This window comes from Diaporthe batatas (genome assembly GCF_019321695.1).
Source record: "Diaporthe batatas strain CRI 302-4 chromosome Unknown Contig00004, whole genome shotgun sequence".
In the NCBI taxonomy this organism is placed as follows: domain Eukaryota; kingdom Fungi; phylum Ascomycota; class Sordariomycetes; order Diaporthales; family Diaporthaceae; genus Diaporthe; species Diaporthe batatas.
The window spans coordinates 1,831,275-1,847,935 of NW_025408551.1; the positions used below are offsets into that span (position 1 = coordinate 1,831,275).

General features: G+C 50.0%; 4 protein-coding genes across 4 annotated transcripts; 3 read left to right on the forward strand and 1 right to left on the reverse strand.

Annotated features, from left to right (window-relative positions):
• The first annotated feature begins 1,675 nt into the window (after positions 1 to 1,675).
• On the forward strand, positions 1,676 to 3,134 carry KVR01_004409 (uncharacterized protein). Its single transcript, XM_044794533.1, has 4 exons — positions 1,676 to 1,833; positions 1,902 to 2,103; positions 2,199 to 2,658; positions 2,748 to 3,134. The coding sequence occupies exons 1-4, from the start codon at positions 1,740 to 1,742 to the stop codon at positions 3,000 to 3,002; spliced, it is 1,011 nt and encodes a 336-aa protein (XP_044646573.1). The 5' UTR covers positions 1,676 to 1,739; the 3' UTR covers positions 3,003 to 3,134.
• Positions 3,135 to 3,818: 684 nt separating this feature from the next.
• On the forward strand, positions 3,819 to 4,673 carry KVR01_004035 (uncharacterized protein; the record flags this gene model as incomplete). Its single annotated transcript, XM_044787532.1, is given in 2 exon segments — positions 3,819 to 4,639; positions 4,653 to 4,673. The coding sequence occupies 2 exon segments, from the start codon at positions 3,881 to 3,883 to the stop codon at positions 4,671 to 4,673; spliced, it is 780 nt and encodes a 259-aa protein (XP_044646199.1). The 5' UTR covers positions 3,819 to 3,880.
• Positions 4,674 to 5,044: 371 nt separating this feature from the next.
• On the reverse strand, positions 5,045 to 9,193 carry KVR01_004268 (uncharacterized protein; the record flags this gene model as incomplete). The annotated part of the gene is made up of 14 exons (XM_044793380.1): positions 5,045 to 5,377; positions 5,490 to 5,882; positions 5,955 to 6,436; positions 6,520 to 6,800; positions 6,868 to 7,005; positions 7,237 to 7,326; positions 7,499 to 7,663; positions 7,762 to 7,977; positions 8,039 to 8,082; positions 8,158 to 8,356; positions 8,422 to 8,722; positions 8,785 to 8,853; positions 8,922 to 9,002; positions 9,070 to 9,193. 14 exons carry the CDS (start codon positions 9,191 to 9,193, stop codon positions 5,045 to 5,047), a joined length of 2,916 nt encoding a protein of 971 aa, XP_044646432.1.
• Positions 9,194 to 14,449: 5,256 nt separating this feature from the next.
• Positions 14,450 to 15,470, forward strand: KVR01_004733 (uncharacterized protein; the record flags this gene model as incomplete). Its single annotated transcript, XM_044787546.1, has 2 exons — positions 14,450 to 14,720; positions 14,824 to 15,470. 2 exons carry the CDS (start codon positions 14,450 to 14,452, stop codon positions 15,327 to 15,329), a joined length of 777 nt encoding a protein of 258 aa, XP_044646897.1. The 3' UTR covers positions 15,330 to 15,470.
• Between the last annotated feature and the right edge of the window lie 1,191 nt (positions 15,471 to 16,661).

Consider the following 16,661-nt stretch of genomic DNA (forward strand, 5'->3'; position numbering starts at 1 on the left):
GAGCCCACAGCACAGCTTGTCTCTGCACGGGTCACAATGCTCGAGACTGTTTAAAGTAGAATTGGGTAGTTGGAGACGGTTCAAGCAGATGTGCGATTGTTGGAATGCACATGTGTGATGAGATGCTCGGATGTTCAGCCGTGAATGTGTTGGGGGTCCTCATCAAGAAACTTTGACCGGACAGAGATAGCAAGAAAGCATGCGGCCCTGAGATCATTTCAGTAGTCAATTTAATCTCTTAAGCACACCAGGCTTGGTGTGACTCGCAGTGGGCGCGTAACTGGGCTCTGCACCAACCATTACTGTACATAATACTCTTTTTTACCCTCCAGTAGGAATACATTATATGTTGTCTCTAAGAGGAGGGGTCCAAAATGATACACGCGAATCGACAAGCCTTGGGTGAGTGTGGCTTAAGCCCGGGTTCATAATCTATAATGTCCATCAGGCACTTGAGAAGCAGGAACAAAGACGAAAATCGAAGGCAGTCAGATTTTACCAGCTCGCGAGGCGGAGATAAAGAAGGACACCCACGAGGCGGATGGCAAGAAAATAACTTCTCCAAATGGGAAGCATTCCCATGAAAAGGTTGTCGCAGAGCTGATGGCAGCCGTTACGTTTTTAAAAAGACATGACGGGATTGTTAGATTAATATAGAAGTCAGAATAGACATGGAACACAATAAGGCCCACGAATCCAACCAAGAGCTGGAGGAGGATCCTCCAAGACCCCCATAGAAACCTGGTACCAGCCCAGCTCAAGGCGATCAAAATGATAACCACACTCCCGACGAGGAGGCAATTCCCCACCCAGTTTGTTCATTTCAGACCGTGGCGTATGGTCAACAGCCTTAGGGCATCGATGTACAAGAAAAGAAGCAGCATGATCAACGAACGGCCGCACGCCGAAAGGGAGATTGAGTCACTATTTCTCGTTGCTGGTTATACCAACTGCGGCCACATACTCATGGATAGCTGCTACAAGGGCCGTCGTGCAAAGGTTCTAGGCCTCTGGGGAGATTACATGTGGATGGGGTTCTTGGAACGAAAACTTAACACCTGTCACTCAGTCATGACACCACAAGGGGCTGTCCGAGAGCAAGACCGATCCCAGCTGCTGCGAAGACTATGGCCATATACTTGCCACGCCCCCGAACAGTCGTTATATCCGAGATGATTATATTCCCGAGGGACTTACACCTGCTCCACCAACCCATGGGCTGTATGATTAGCTGTCTTGTGAGTCAATGACTTGGAAAGGTTGAAGACATTCGGGCCAAATCTATGGTTTAAAAAAAACGATCCAAAAGGCGGAAGCTTACCGATTATCGTAGTCATAGAATGTACACCTCCAGCTAGCAGCAGCAGATTTCATGATCCAGCACGCACCTGCAGAAGACAAAGGCAGACCGCATAAAGAGTGGGATTAAGACGGTGTTAACGATATTTTACAAAAGTTAGCATCTTATTTACAGTAGCGATAGCCTAATGAACAATCACTAAGCGGCAGATTGGCAGAGGGGTCGACAAAACGGGTGTAGTACCTAGATATGCAGTAAGCCCCTTGTGCGGCCAGGCATCCAGATTCACACCCCTGGCCCCAAATGGTCATCACATGCAGTCAGCTTACAAGGAGCGTACGAGATAATTAGTAATTTGAGTTGTACTTCCACAAACAACAACACTGGTCTTTTGTTCCCAGCACTTTCTACACCTGCACAACGAACAGGCCCAGCGACGATGGCAACTCTTCTCGAAAAGCAGATCAACCTGAAGCAAATCTCAGGTGATACTTACACGGCTTCTTGGCATGTAGACTGGACGGTCGGCTCTAGTTAGTTGCTCCTGCGGCTCGTGTTCAGGCCATGGCTGACTTGATTTGATCTTCTTCAACCCAAACAGCTCTTCATGGGGGATGCATTGCCGCCGTGGTCCATCATGCCGTCGCGACCCACCTCCGTACAGACCCTCGGTTCCGGACCCAGCCTCATATTTTGAACCTTCATTTTGATTTCCTTCGGTCCTGTGAACGTTGCGACAGCGTCATCACCATCACGCCTCTGAAGATTGGCGCTCTCGTGAGCACGCTGGAGCTGAGACTCTCGTAGGTGCCGTGTTAACCGGCGCGTCGACTGACCACATCCTTGGGGCAGGGCTGTCCTCGACGTCTCTAAAAACAGATGCTCACACGCAAGCCAGACAGAACAACAAGCTCAAGATCATCGCCCTAGCCACGGCGACAGACTTCAACAAGTCTCTGGGCCCTAGCGTCCCCACCGCCAAGTCCTGGAGTGGGCTGTTGCCCCCTCCCAAGCCCACCCCCGATTTCGAGCGTGTGCTCGCTCGGAAAGCTGAACCGAACTGGGTCCCCGCTCGTCTCGAAGGCGAGATCATCCCCATGACCAGTCGCATACTGGACTTGTACCCTCGCGGCAGTTTTGTTGCTCCTGGCATCTGCGATACATGGCATGGGTTCCTGGGGGACGAACGGATCACCGATACCTACCTGGCATTCATGACCGACATGGTGCCATCCATGTCCGATACGCTCATGCAAAACGGTGGCCTGTATGACGCGCATGTTTTTCGGGACGAGGCGGAGAAATGGGCCAGTGAACATCCCGGGGAGACCTGCCTTTTTTCTAACACTGCCGCTCAGGTGCGTCCTTTCACGCAAGAAGGCTCCTCCGGCTCGACCAGCATTCCGCCGATGATGTGAAATCCATTACTAACAGAGACCGTGAACAGTTAGTAAAGTCGAAAACATTCAACACGACTGCCACTCTGGATGTCGAATTTAAGAAGAATCTGCCACAGGAAGGCTTGCGTTTTGTCTTGGTCCGCACAGAAGCCAAAATGTTGTCTGGCGGTAGGATGGACATCCACATGACAATATGCAATGAAGACATGGAGTTGATCTGTTTGGCACGGCAGGTCATCTTGGTGCTGGAGGCTGGAAGGAAGTTCCAAGCCGGAACGAGGACTTCAGATACAAAGTTATAACCAAAGGAATAATTGGACATCCATACTCGTAGAACTATAGAGAGAACCAGCTCAATTTTGGCTTCATTACCTTGGTGATTGAAAAGCAAAACCCTCAAAATGAATATCTCTAGTCTTATATATTTTTGAAAATCCATTCACGTCTTCTCGTAATGGGTCAATTGTTGCTTTTTTGAACGTTGGGTTGGTGCAAATCGCTAGTACAGGGTGTGGCGGAACTTTTGTCCTCCCGCAGCCACTGGTCGATAATTGAGCATGGTGTTAAAATTATGCAGAGAATGCAACACAGGTTTTGAATTGAATGTGTGTCTGATTGATTAGCTGTGCATCTGTGGCCGATCGAGACTCAGGCCTCGAGCCCCTGTTCCACCCTTGCCGCCTCACATGAGCTGGGGTTCAGCATTGAAGCGAGACATTGTGTCTCAGCTGTTTGCACGAATTGAGACTTTGCGCAGACACACTTGACGATCATATGCGCTCAGAATGCATTCCTTTGCAGTGGCCTCGAATTAAAGATAGGCCATTGAGTCACATTGTAGCTGGATAACGAGACTGCCCAATGACAGCCACAAGCAGCTCTAGTGACTTCTAAGTTGACAGGTAGCAACTGGAGTTCCTCGGATCAATTCTCACCTACCTTTTTAACCCACACCAGACCCCTAGATTACAAGGGTTTATTCATCAATAATTTCCTTCCAATGAGGCCGGGGCCAAGACTGCCAACACTACTTTCCACAGCTACTCTAAGCCTGACCCCACGGTGCTTTCCGCTTCCTTGCACACTCACAGCAGCAACTCCAGCGCATCAAACAACCCTCGGAATCCCACCACTCCACACCGTTCATTCCCTTCCCACCCAGCTCACGACCACTCATAAGATGCACTGGAGAGCGAGCCGCGCCGGCTGTCCGCCGCTGATCATGATCGACGACACCATCAACGACGACAAAATGGTCGAGGGACGTTGCAAGTGGGGCTTCGTCGTCTACCGCACCACGTATGCCCCCGGGACCGACGACACCTGGGCACGCATGCTGGCCCAGCTTCGCGGGGATGCCGAAGAGGTCCTGGAGGCAACGGGCCGGGCCGACCTCGGCCCCCGCCACGAGATCGTCGCGATGGACGACAAAGACCGCTTCGAGGGCGCCACCACCCACGACGTGAGGGAGCACTTCCGCACCTGGGTGGCCGACGAACTGCCGAACAACCTCACGGACGAGGAGCGGGGCCGCGAGGAGTTCAGCCATGCCGCGCTCGCCCGCTCGGAAAGTGATGCGGAACCTGGCCCGGACTGGTTCTTGGGTACCCGGTGGAACTTCTGCCTTGTGGTCGACGATGTGTGCCTGGAGTCACTGGATGAGATGAGCCTGCCGGTTGTCAAGATTCTGTGGAAGCAATGGGGCCCGTTAGGCCCCGACGAGAGGGACTACCAGGTGCCTGAGGGTTGGGAGGATGGTCAGACTGATGAAGAGGAGGAGGATGTTGGCTGGATGTACTTGTCCATCTGTGAGCATGTCGAGATGTACGAGAAGCTGGTTGAGCCCGAGTACTGGTCGGATGCCTACGTGCGACCACCCCGTATGGTGGATGTGGAGGACGAGGATGAGCTTCCTGGATCGTGGAGGAAGAACAATCCCGTGGGAGGCTCAGATTCTTGATACTGACTACTAAGTCAACAATTTAATTAAACCGACTTGTTTTCAGTGTGAGAGTCACAGTTGCCGAGGCTATCATGATTCATTTCTAAATTTTCAATAAATGTTTATTAGATGGTACGTTACTGCCGACATCAACCATATGGAGACCTGAGTGTAGAGCCTCAAATACTAGATCAAGGTCCATTAAAAAAACGGTAGAGTAGGTAGAGCTTTGACATCCAAAGCCAGGATGGAAATCACAACATCGTAGCTTGAAGGCTCGAGCCTCGGCGGTTTCGCGAGGATCTTACAAGGGTCCAATGTCGATACCTACTCCGTGGATTGATAGATTCGCATCTAAGCTGTCTGGCAATTGATCTTCACCGCAACATGGATGGAGCCTCCCTAGTTCTTCTTCTGGAACTTGAGCTTAGCTACCTGAGTGGCCAGCTTGGCAGCCTCGTACGTCAATTTTGCGGCGGCTGGAGTCAATGCCCCAGTAGGGACGCCCAAGAACTTCCCCGCGATCAAGGAGGTCCTAGTCAGTATAAAGTTTTGGGCGAAAGTGGCGGCCGTTTCGTAGTAATCTTTCTCGAATTCGATCCAAATGGGCAACAGAGGCTCGAGTCCAGGCATGTGGTCGTGCATGTGCTGGACCTCTTTTAAGAAATCCCCGCGGGCCTGGTCAAAGTAATCGGCCAGATACGCGTCGTTAAGGATATTGAATACGCCGAATGTCTAATGGGCTCTCTTCAGTGTCAGCTGTCTGATGAAGAAGTAATTTACTGGTTGTTGATCTCCCATCAAGAACCGAAAGAAGACGCCGAGCCTGGCTGGCATAGTATCCTACCTTCTGAAGGGGACCAATGATCATTTTGGCCGCATCCATATCTCCACTGTTGACCACGGCTTTGAGGTTTTTGTTGAATTTACCAATTGCCTGCGGGTTATTGCCGCCCAATATGTCGCGTTTGATGAGGTTCATGTCTGCCGGGATAAAGGTCATTCCGATTCGGTATGCGAACGCACCGATGATGGTGAATATTCGGTCGTTAGGTGTAATGGGGTCGATCAAATTTTTCACGTCATTGACCTCGACTCCTATTTTAGGTAGTGACACAGAATAGTCCTTGTTCCAAAGGTCAATGAGTTTCTGCGGGTCTATCACGGCCGCCTGCATTTTCTTCCCCGACGGCAGCACTCCCGTCAACGCGGTGGTCAGCCACTGGGGAACCATTTTGATCTAGGGGGAATAATTCTGGTCAGCAATGTCTAATATGGATCTTTGGGGGTCCAATAGGCGTTTGTATAATACCTCCTGCATATGTTCGGCATTGAAGCCTTTGCTCGGGAGATCTTTGAAGGCAATGAACTTGACGCTGATCGAGTCGCAGAGATCGCTTGCCATGGCAAATCCTCCTTTGATAGGTACAGTCGAGGCCCCGTCGCCAGAGAACATCTTTGCGCCTGGTGGATATTGGATGCTTTCCAAATTGAGCACACCATATATGCTAGATCCGACGACCTTCGGGATATTCAATATCATCTTGCGTCGGTCACCAGGGCGCGTCTTCGCCCTGTCTTCGAGAAGGTGCAAGCTGCTACTATAGCTGTTCCATCTTCGGCCATCGCTGGATATATATGATCGCTTGGTTACGCTACCAAAGCCATCACTGTCATCATAACCTGCCTCGTCATCACAGGCAGCTTGGTTGTCTGCGCAGAGGTCGGCATCGCAGTCTAGTGTCTGGAGCGTGTCCTGGTTGGGCTGGCAACACAGAGCCTTTGACCGCCACCCTTTGGATTGTCAGCTGATTGTCCAAGTCAAGCTATACTGGAAAGTTATTCAGTATATCCAAGCAGGAGATTTGACAACTTACAGTTGCAGGATGTGCTTGAGTCTCCGTATGGGTTCGTCAGCAGAGTAACTTCCGTTCGGTCACAGGTATTGTCGGCGCAGTCTCCCTTTCCAACCCAATTGCACCTATTGAACGCTATTCGATCTTTCTTGCAGCAATAAGTGTTGCCACCAAGATAACGCTCATACCGTTTGTCTAGATCATGTCCCTCCCCCCTCTTCAGTCCTGTATCGTAGAGGCATTTGCCGTCTTTGTCGTAGGCATGTGCGACTTTTGCATCGTCGCCCTTGCAAGATGCACCGCTGCACGTTTTGTTGGCTTGGAAATCAAACGTGACACCTGGATCATATTTCTGGATGGCAAACTTACCATTCGGTCCAGTAGCAGTCATCAGTGAGCGCCTCTATCCCGACATCGCAGCAGAAGGCCTTGCCTCCGCGGCTGCACCGGCCGGTACCAGACTCACCAGGCTTGCCTCCCCAGCTAGAACCTGCTATTTTGACCTCACTGGCATGGCACTGGCCGTTACAATCCCCTCCGCTTCCACGCCACATACACTTGTCCTTCATCCCGGCGGATTTAGGGCAGCATATTGGCTGGCCACAGGTTTTTCCCTACGCCTATGTGTCAGCTAAAGGTACCATTATCTTTATGGAATGAAATTGTATGAGCAGGGCATAATTTCCCTTGGACAGTCAGGTTCATACCTTTTTGGCTTTACAGCCATGGGCATCATACCCGACCCTCTCATATCCCCTATCACAGGCATACTGGTTGATATCATCCTGTGTGATGCTGAAGACATAGCATCCTTGGCCCAAAAATTGACTGACGCTTTGGGTAAGCTGGGTCTGGGTGTTCTTTTGCTGGAGACTTGAGAGCTTTCCAATTTTACTGTTACCGGTCAAGGCTTTATGTGCCGAGTACTCAAAATCATCTGGATGACCTTAATTAGCTTCGGCTGTTTCCGCGATGAAAGCTTTGGCCTGGGACATAGTACAAACCAAGATCTGAAGCCCAGATTAGAGAACCTCCGAAGCCAATGTCATTGCCCCAATCAACCTTCTGCTTGAACGTCTCCTCATCGTCAAACGAAATCCACTGGTTTTTGTCCCAGGAGAAATATTTCACAGCTGCTTCTTTGTCATGTATTACCTGGAAGTCTCTCTTTTTGCTCTGCTTCTGGATGATGTCCTGGATCTCGTAATAGGCGAGGTCTGGAAGCCACATTAACAGAATGATGAGGCTCGATGAGGTGCATACTCACATCCACTAGTACCAGTGCAAACTCCCTTTGCACCACCACCGCTAAACGGGCAACCAGGTTTCGTGCAGCTGGGATCCGCCAGAGTGAAGCTTCTGCCATAGAATCCAAACCCTAGGGCAACTTGAGACGGGGAGAGGCCAACTCTCCATAGAAGTTCAGTGGCCAGTTTGATCTCTGTTAGGTTTGTGTGGCCTTGCACAATGGATCCGCTGCTCTAAGTTAGACTCTTGGTGCTTGTTGATTTCCCCCTGCAGCAACGTATCCATTACTTACATTGGGTTAGTACTATCCCAGACACCATGCAAATCGTATGTCATCTGCCGCCGCCCCAAAAGACGTTAATTTTCTGTTGTTGGTGAGATTAAGGGGATCATTGTAATACGTCAACTCACAAAATTGAGCCAGTCGACATATTTCATCATCCCAGGAAGATCGAACCAGCGTAAGTACCAAAAAGATGACGGCGCAGTGAATGTTATCCCCAATGTTCGGCCAGACTTGTCAAATGTTTCTCGCAAAGTTTTACACAGCTCGACGTAGTTCTTTGTGTCGTCTTTCTTGCCGCCCCGGTCAGGAGCACCGGGATATTCCCTTTTGCAAGTCAGCATTTCACATCTACTAGTAGTGATGATCATTTCTCTCATTGAGTGTCTTACCAGTCCAAGTCCACTCCATCAAATCCATATGCTGTAAGGAAGCTCAATAAGTTGGTCGCAAATTTCTGGCGGTTAGCAGCATTTCCAGCTATGTTGCCAAACACAGGCTGTGTGACGGTGTCATTGTCTGAAAAGGTCCAACCTCCCAGGCTCACAAATATCTGAATATCTGGATTGGTCACCTTGATGGCCCCAATGTCATCAAACGTAGAGATTGCAGTGGCCACATCCATGGTAGTGATCTGGAAGGTCGACGGATCGATATATGCGAATGCATAGTTGACGTGCGTCAGAGCATCAACTGGATATGTCAGCTGAGTTGTAGCCCTTTGGATCAAAGTGTATGATTTCATGAAAACATACGTGGAAGGTCAGATGCCGAAGTCTTGTGGCAAGTTGAGCGATCATTCCAGGCTTCCCAGTACCCAATGACTGTTCAAACGACCCAGGGATTAGAGAGAACAACGGAACTTTTCGAACTCGGTAGATCGCTTTCTCACCTCTGTTCAAGGTCTTTCCAGTCTTTCCCGAAGGCTTGGGATGTTCCACGCAATTGGACTGACAGCCCTTACCACAGAATTCTGTTCAGATGCTAGGTTAAACAAGTGTGCAGATACCTCAGGTCCTCTGGTGATAAAGGTAACTTACCGGCCGTGGTACCACAGAAACCGTATTGCGAACAGCTAGTGAAAATCATGAATGAGCAATTGAATGGGGATCCGAAGATAGTGAAAATAGAAATGAAGATCCTTACCAGGTATTTAACGGGCATTTTGTGCCATGATCCTTTGAGTCCTTCCCGCACTCCGCCGTTGCATCACAATTGCTGGTACATCCATTTCCGCAGTACATATCACCATATCCACAATTTCCGCTTTCTGTTTTCATCTAGAGGTCAGTTTCGCACACATGGGTTGAGCATACGAATTCGTCAATCAGGGACCGGGGAAGTAGCGTACCGCCGCAGCACGCCCCGTTATTGCAAGGTCCTATTGCAGTACTTTAGCTACAGCTCAACATTGCCTTGGGTGTTGTCTGGCAACAACTACTACATCTTATTTATGTATCCAGGGCTGACTTACTTCCTGGACCACATGTGTAATCGTCCCGGCGCAGGAGGGCGGTCGACCCCAAAGAGGCCGAGGCTGCATGCTCAAATCGCGCACTGCTACCGATCCCTCGTTCTCCTTGAAGTGGCTGGTGTGGTGCAATATCAGGACCTGTAGTCAAATCGCCTTTTTGAACCAATGGAAACAGTTCTGCTGCCAAGAAATCTTTAGGAGGCTGAAGGGTTGCCACGAGGAATACCCCGGACATGGAAAGACATATAACTCGTAAGCCGAACATAATGTCGGAACATTTGAGTATTAAATTATGTAGGAAATCAACTACATACTCCTGCAAACATATGCTTATATATTTGGGGTTGATGGCACAATAAATCCGTTTGCAAAAGCTTTGATGTAATCCATCATATCTGGGACTTTCACCTTTTAGATATACATTTACACAGTGACCGGACCCGGAACAGATTTCGTTGGATGATTCGTGTCTCACCTTGATGTTCCGAATCGCTGCTGACAGAGTTTAGTGACCGGAAACCTTCAAGTTGTCCAAAAATGAACCTCCAGAGGAGGCTCCAGGAAGGCGCCCTTCACCCCCTAGGCTCATTGAAGACAAGCACATTGCAACACCTCTAGCCTCACAGAAGTAAGCTACCATGAAAATTCCGCAAAGCGGTTGCAGAATAGTTTTTTGGGTCTAATCAGGGGGCACAACTTGAATAGACCCCTTGCCTCGGGACATGCTGACGTGAGGTCGAGCTTGAAACAATGTCGAGGAGCCGAATCACTGTCTCACTCGCTGCTCCAGTGCTCCAACAGTCGATTTACATCTCAGTCCGAGGATAAAGCATTCAAATATCCGACCAAGCAAGGGCAGAAAACTTTCACCGAACAGCAACATTCTGATTCGGATGAGTGCTTTAGTTCTTGACCCGTCTATGTCCACAAATTTATAACTGTGTCCCTTCATAGGATGGTAAAAGCTCTCGGGCGTAATTGATTTGATTAAATTCCAGGCTGCTGCAAAGCTGAACGAGCGAATTCAAACAGTTGGCTCCCTCATCTTGTATATTTCGGATATGTTTCGTGAGACTTTCGCTCGAATGAGTTACAAAAGCAAGTCCTAATACTTCTGGTGAAATGAGCTTTTGCAAAAACGGGTCTTGGGCTTTTCGGCTTACCAAGGTGATCACCTGCCAAAACCGCGAGGTTACACGCATGACTCTGCCGGTGCAGGGAGAAATTTGGAACATCGACTGAAAATTCTTGGCCTTCCAAGATGAAGGGATTGCTCTAAAAGTTCGCAAAGATCATTGTTTCTTTCTTCGCGAGACTAGTGCTGACAGGACACTGCAGTGCTCTGATAATGTCTAGCCCCAGCTCCCAGATTGTCACGTCAGGCGGAACGCCGCAATCATCCCTGGCCGTAGCTCATGAATACGAAATTCACAAGGATTCAAATGAGGGGACTTGTGACTCCCGGACATCTGAATGGCAACAATTAACAGTCTGATTTGCATCACCTTTTTCTGGATACACCATGGCAAGCCTACGCGGAGCTGTCGTCTTGTGTTCATTTTTGCTTCTGAAGGCTGCTCCTGTTCACGGGCAGCAGTTTTTAAATGTGCAATTCTCTTTCGATACCCTGGGTCTCAGTGATGGCTGTTTTGCGGTAGTCAACGAGACCCTTGCTTCTTGTCCTTCTTGGCTTCCTAGACACACTGGGGCAAGGTCAGTGAAGAATGCCCGAATGTTGATCAGGTTAAACTGAACGGCCAGATTCAACACACCGCTGACAAGAAATTGAACAGTGATGCCAGCTTTGAATTACTCGATGACGGCCAGCTTAATAGCCTCTGCGGAAGCTCGTGCCGGGATGATCTTGCTTCCCTGAGAAACAAAATCCAGGCTTCATGTACCCAGCCTGAAGACGTTATGAGTCCTGATGGCTCAGCCACCTTTCCCGGTATGTCGGAGTCCTCCATTTTGTCCGATCTTTCCCAGATGATGAATAAGATTTAGTATGTATACTTAGTCTTTTGGGGATTCCTCACTAATGGGGCAAACCGTGGACAGCAACCTACCTGACAGATAGGTATATTTTTGCAGCTCAGCTTGGCTGCCTAAAAGACTCGTGAGAGAAATACTTGATGCCCCAAAAGTGCCACGGGCGAAGAAATCCGGATGTCCGAGCTGATAAGCATCACAGGCTGAGCGGCCAGTATTGTGACGCTCTCGTGGCAACGTGGAGAAACCAGCCCAACAGCACAGAGGAACACAGCTGCTGGGAATGTGAATTAGAAATTCAAAAGCTTCAGCTTTCATCCCCATTCGGTTATGACGATCAAGGTGCCGCAGACTTCTCTGTCTTGACATCGAGCTGCAGTGCCACGGGCTACGGATATGCGACCCCAACTTTTTACGCCGTGAACGGGTCGACGACTACATCGGCCCCTCCTGCCAACAGGACATGTGACAGCTACTATACCGTCCGGGATGATGATACATGCGTTTCAATTTCGGCAAATACTGGCGTTTCCACACACGGGCTCATCACGGCTAACGGATTTGACATCAACTGCGCGCAGTTATCGAGCCCCGGCGAGTCTGTATGTTTGCCCCGCCAGTGCGAAACTTACCAGCTCCAAATGATGGACACGTGTGACTCCCTCACAGCTACACTCAACATCACAAAGGCGCAACTTCTGGCATGGAATTCTATGCTTAATTCCGCTTGCAACAATCTAGCTAATTGGAGAGGCTGGTATCTTTGCGCTAGGTTAGTATTTTCAACCTTTCGTTGCCGCCTATTCTAACGCCGACCTCAATATGCTTCTTGATACAACTCGATGTTAATTATTTGTAGCTCCCCAAATGGTATTCCGACTGTCGGTCAGGGAAATGCAGTGAGTACGGAGGCACCCGTGCCAACCGATTCTCAAGGACAATCGAACACACGATGTGCTCAGTGGTACAAGGTGCGTTGCAGGACCCGATTAAAAGGTCTAAAACCTGGTGATTGACGGAATTACGGCGCGAAGACAGTTGAAGGTGACTCTTGCAGCTCCATATCCGTGGCTTTCAGTCTCAGTCTGGATGACTTTTACTTTCTCAACCCGCAAGTGGACAACACATGCAGCAACCTGTGGCTTGATACCTCATACTGCGTCCAGGCTGTTGGCAATATAGCCACTTATACGGGCTATACCACAACAGGCGCGCCCGTGACGAGTTTTACAAGACCTCCGCCCGAGCCAACCTCATCTCAAACCCCTGTGCCGACGGCTTCCTTGCAGCCACGAGCCTCAGGGACTATTGATGACTGCTTCGAATACGAGAATGCTTTCGACTCCAACGGATCTAATCGCTGCCAGACTTGGGCCTCGACAGCGGGTGTCACCGTAGAGGATCTCCTTGAATGGAATCCGAGACTGTCGCATGATAATTGTGAGCTGGCACCGGGTAGCAGCTACTGTATTCGCAGGTGGGAGGCGGATCCTTGTGAGTAACTAACCTACTTGTCCTCGCCACTCAAGAACAGCCAGTTCTTGGCCGCACCAGAGACCGTCTGTTGCTGGGATGCCATGTGAAGTAACTGACGATTTGATCTCGCCGTACAGCAAGTCCCGTTCTTGCACATGACTATTGCGTACTTGCGAATTCGTCTCGCATACCAACGTCGTCGTTGCAGCCAACAGCCTGCTCATGCTACATCGGATTACGCGCAGCGGACACAGGTAATTGGCCTTCCTTCAACCGGGTGTGGTACACGCGATCACACCCGTTTTTAGTCTGAGAGTAAAATGTCGAGTAAGTCCACTATTGCTGACGTCTCAACCTTCGCTGCGCAGGAAAATTTAACTGCACTATGTTCCAGTCTTTGTGGAACGTCCCAATTGCGGACGTCGTATCCATGAATCCTTGGATCGAGTCAGTATCCCAATGCGACAATAAAGCCTTGAGCAGCGTGACGAGCGATGGGTTTGTACAGATATGCGTCGAAAGGGCAGGGAAGAATACGTCGGGAGAAAACAGGCGGAAATAGCAGCTACGGTAGATGTCACGAGAGGGAAAATAGAGACAAGACAACTATCTAGCTCAGCAAAACAATGTCCTTTATCCGTCTACCCTTGGCAATAAATAGTGGTCGCTCCGACAGCCTCATAGGCTGCCCAAGCTTGGGCGCCGCCGCCTTCAAAGGACATCCGTCCTGCTGTAATAGGGGCTGTAGTCAGTCTTCACGGAGGGATATCCTCCAACTGGAGCCGTTTATTTGGTAGTAAATCGGTTGTAAGGAACGTTGAAAAGCAGGTGAATAGGCTTCGAGCCAACAATTGCTGATCTGCACAGGCTAAGATGTTGGGACCGACCAACGCTGAATGTGATGGAAAAGCAAGAGGCAGGGAGGGTCGAGAATGGGATACTTTTTTATATAGTAGTAAACACTTAAGACCTAGTGTTTAAAAATAATTTACTACTAATAATAGTATAGAGAAAATAACGCTGGTCCATGCTCTCTGATTGTATCCTGAGTAAACTTTCGAACTCGGGAACTGTCAGTAGGTCAGACTCCTCTGAGTTGAACAATTGGAGAGTATGGCTAGAAAGCCAATCAGCTGACGCTTGAGGTGGCCTGCTACATTGCCTCGCAGGGCACCCAGTCAAGCCCCCTACCATGAGCTGCTCACTAAATCAACCGATCTCCCATGCGACTGTCAATCTCTCTCCTGCCGGAGATTGGTTTTTCCTTTGGCACTAGTGTGGTCTGAAGCCCCGACTGCAGCCTTTTGTAAAACTCAAGGTCGCGCGTTTGCAGAGCTGAGAGCTTCCCCCAACAACAACCACAACCACCGCCAACACCGCCACCGCGGCTCAACTTTTTTGAGCACCGCGATTGTTCTTGTTCTCTTCTTTCGCTTTTGGTTCGGCGAGGCCTCTTTTGCCTCGTCAAATCGCCGGAAGCCATGGGGAAAGTGGACGTCGACGTGAATGGCGTGTCTAGGAACACGCGAGAGATTTTGAGCAAGATGATTCGTCTGGTGCATAACCTCGTGGAAATCAAGGGGTATTTCGGTACAAAGAAAGACGAGAAAATTGAAAGCGTCTGTAAAGATGCTGTAAAAATTGCCAGGGAAATGGCAGTTGACGAGTGGGAGGACACCCGCACACCATGCACTACTGAGCAGTATGTTCAGTGGATCTGCCAGCTGCTGTGGGATGCGATCTGCGACGAGGGTGAGTTATTTCCGTACTTTTGTGCCTTTCTTTTCTTTCATCCTTGTCTGTGCTTGCAAGACCCTTCTCCCCAAAGACTAACCTGATCTGCCTCGCTCTACAGGTGATCCTTTTCCGCACAGATTTGACGCGCCTGCCAACGACGCGCCTATGTCTGGGGAATTTCTCAAAGCGATCGGGATGTCGGAGACAGAGGTGGAGGAAGAGGTCCAGAGGTTCCGACAGAAGAGACAGCGCGAGAGCCTCGAAGCAGACCGGCGCAAGCAAGAGCGCAAGACCAAGGACGCGGAGTTGGCGGATGCACGTCAGCAGTATGAGTCTCGGCTTGAAGAGCTGCGCACGAAGAAGGATGCGGAGCTGGCGGATACACGGCAACAGCTTGAGACGCAACTGCAGGAGCTGCGCACAACGAAGGAAGAGCTGCGTACAACGAAGGAAGAGTTGGCGGATGTGCGCCAACGTTTAGAGGACGGGGTCAATGCTGCCAGCACGAGGGCAAGTGTATTGCAGTCAGTGGTTGATCAGCTCCAGCAAGAATTGGACAACAGCCAGGGGCCACCGGCGTCCCCGGGTCTAAGACGCAAGAAGCCCAGGGTTGGCGATTCCTAGCCTCGTCCCCAGACTCCGCCGCCGTCTGCGCCAATGGGTGCAATGACAAAGTGGCAGGCGGCATTGAGATGGCATTGTGTCGAGGGGATCGTCGAGGCTGGCGGCGAGTCTGCCGCGGGGTTGGATGGAGTCAAGTGCGCAATCAAGAGGCACATGAAGGCAGGTGAATGCCTGAAAAGTCAAAGTGTAGGAGTACACAGGGTAGAATTTCAATACATCAGAACTAAACAATGTCTATGTGACTATGTCAATTGAGAACCTGGTCATCTAAAAGCCCAGACAGCAGGGACAGGAAGCCATGCTATGCAGTTCTATGTGGCCCGGCCATGCCCGCACTTGTCAGTCAACCCCTTCTTGTCATGTCACTTTGGATGCAAAACTCTTTAATTATACGGCGACATGATCATCAAACGATTGCACTCAGTCTTGCCCAGGTGGGTTGATGGTGTATTATTCATTACGATTATGACGTGTATGGGTGTGTCGTTCCACCTTGTCACGGTGTCACGACTTCCTGCCAGCCAGACAGCCTTGTTTGGCAGTCTTGTTTGGTTTGATTTCCTTCCCAGATGTCTGCTTTGGTACTCTTGTGGTACTGCCCTCATTGGTGAGTCTTCGACCATCTTGCAAGCTGGTGAAATGAGCGCTTCCGATCCGGCTCAGGCTCGTGCACGAGCTGGTCCCCGTCTCTAGCACTGCTGGGGCGCACTGAGGTGATTGAGGCTCCGTTCATTTGTGAGCAGTGGCGAGTGCTGGGTCGGTCTCTGCTTGGTCTGGATTTGTGCTGGTCGCCGATGAGCTTGATGCGGGAGTTTTTCATTTTCATTTTTCTTTTTTCTTTTGGAATTGTGTATGCGTCTCATGTATGCCAGAGCTTGCAGTGTAGTCCACACAGCCCTTCTAGTGTGATTGAAAACGTGGCGGTCTTGATGGCTGTTGTTCAGTCAGGGTATTGCAGTCCTCCTGTTTCTTGGCCACTGCTTGACGTCCTTGTCTCCTTGGAAATTGATTCCTCGACTGGGATGGCTTCACTGAGTGTCTTTCGACTCGACCGCTTGTTGCTGGTCTTGATGATGTACATTGTTGTGACAGTCTTGTTCTCGAGCATTGTGTGACTTTCTTGAGGGGCTGGTGGTGGTATTGCACGTTGAAGAAGGAAGGCCTGGGGACGAGCCTCATCACTTTGTCTGGCAGTGTGCCTCGAGCCTCATGTGAAGATTAAAGGAAACAAGGGTTGGGCTTCGTGGATATGTGGTATCAGAGGCAGGTTGGGTATGCAATTATCGATGGCTGAGGATCACACCTGCGAAGTTCGGTTAGAGACGACCCTGC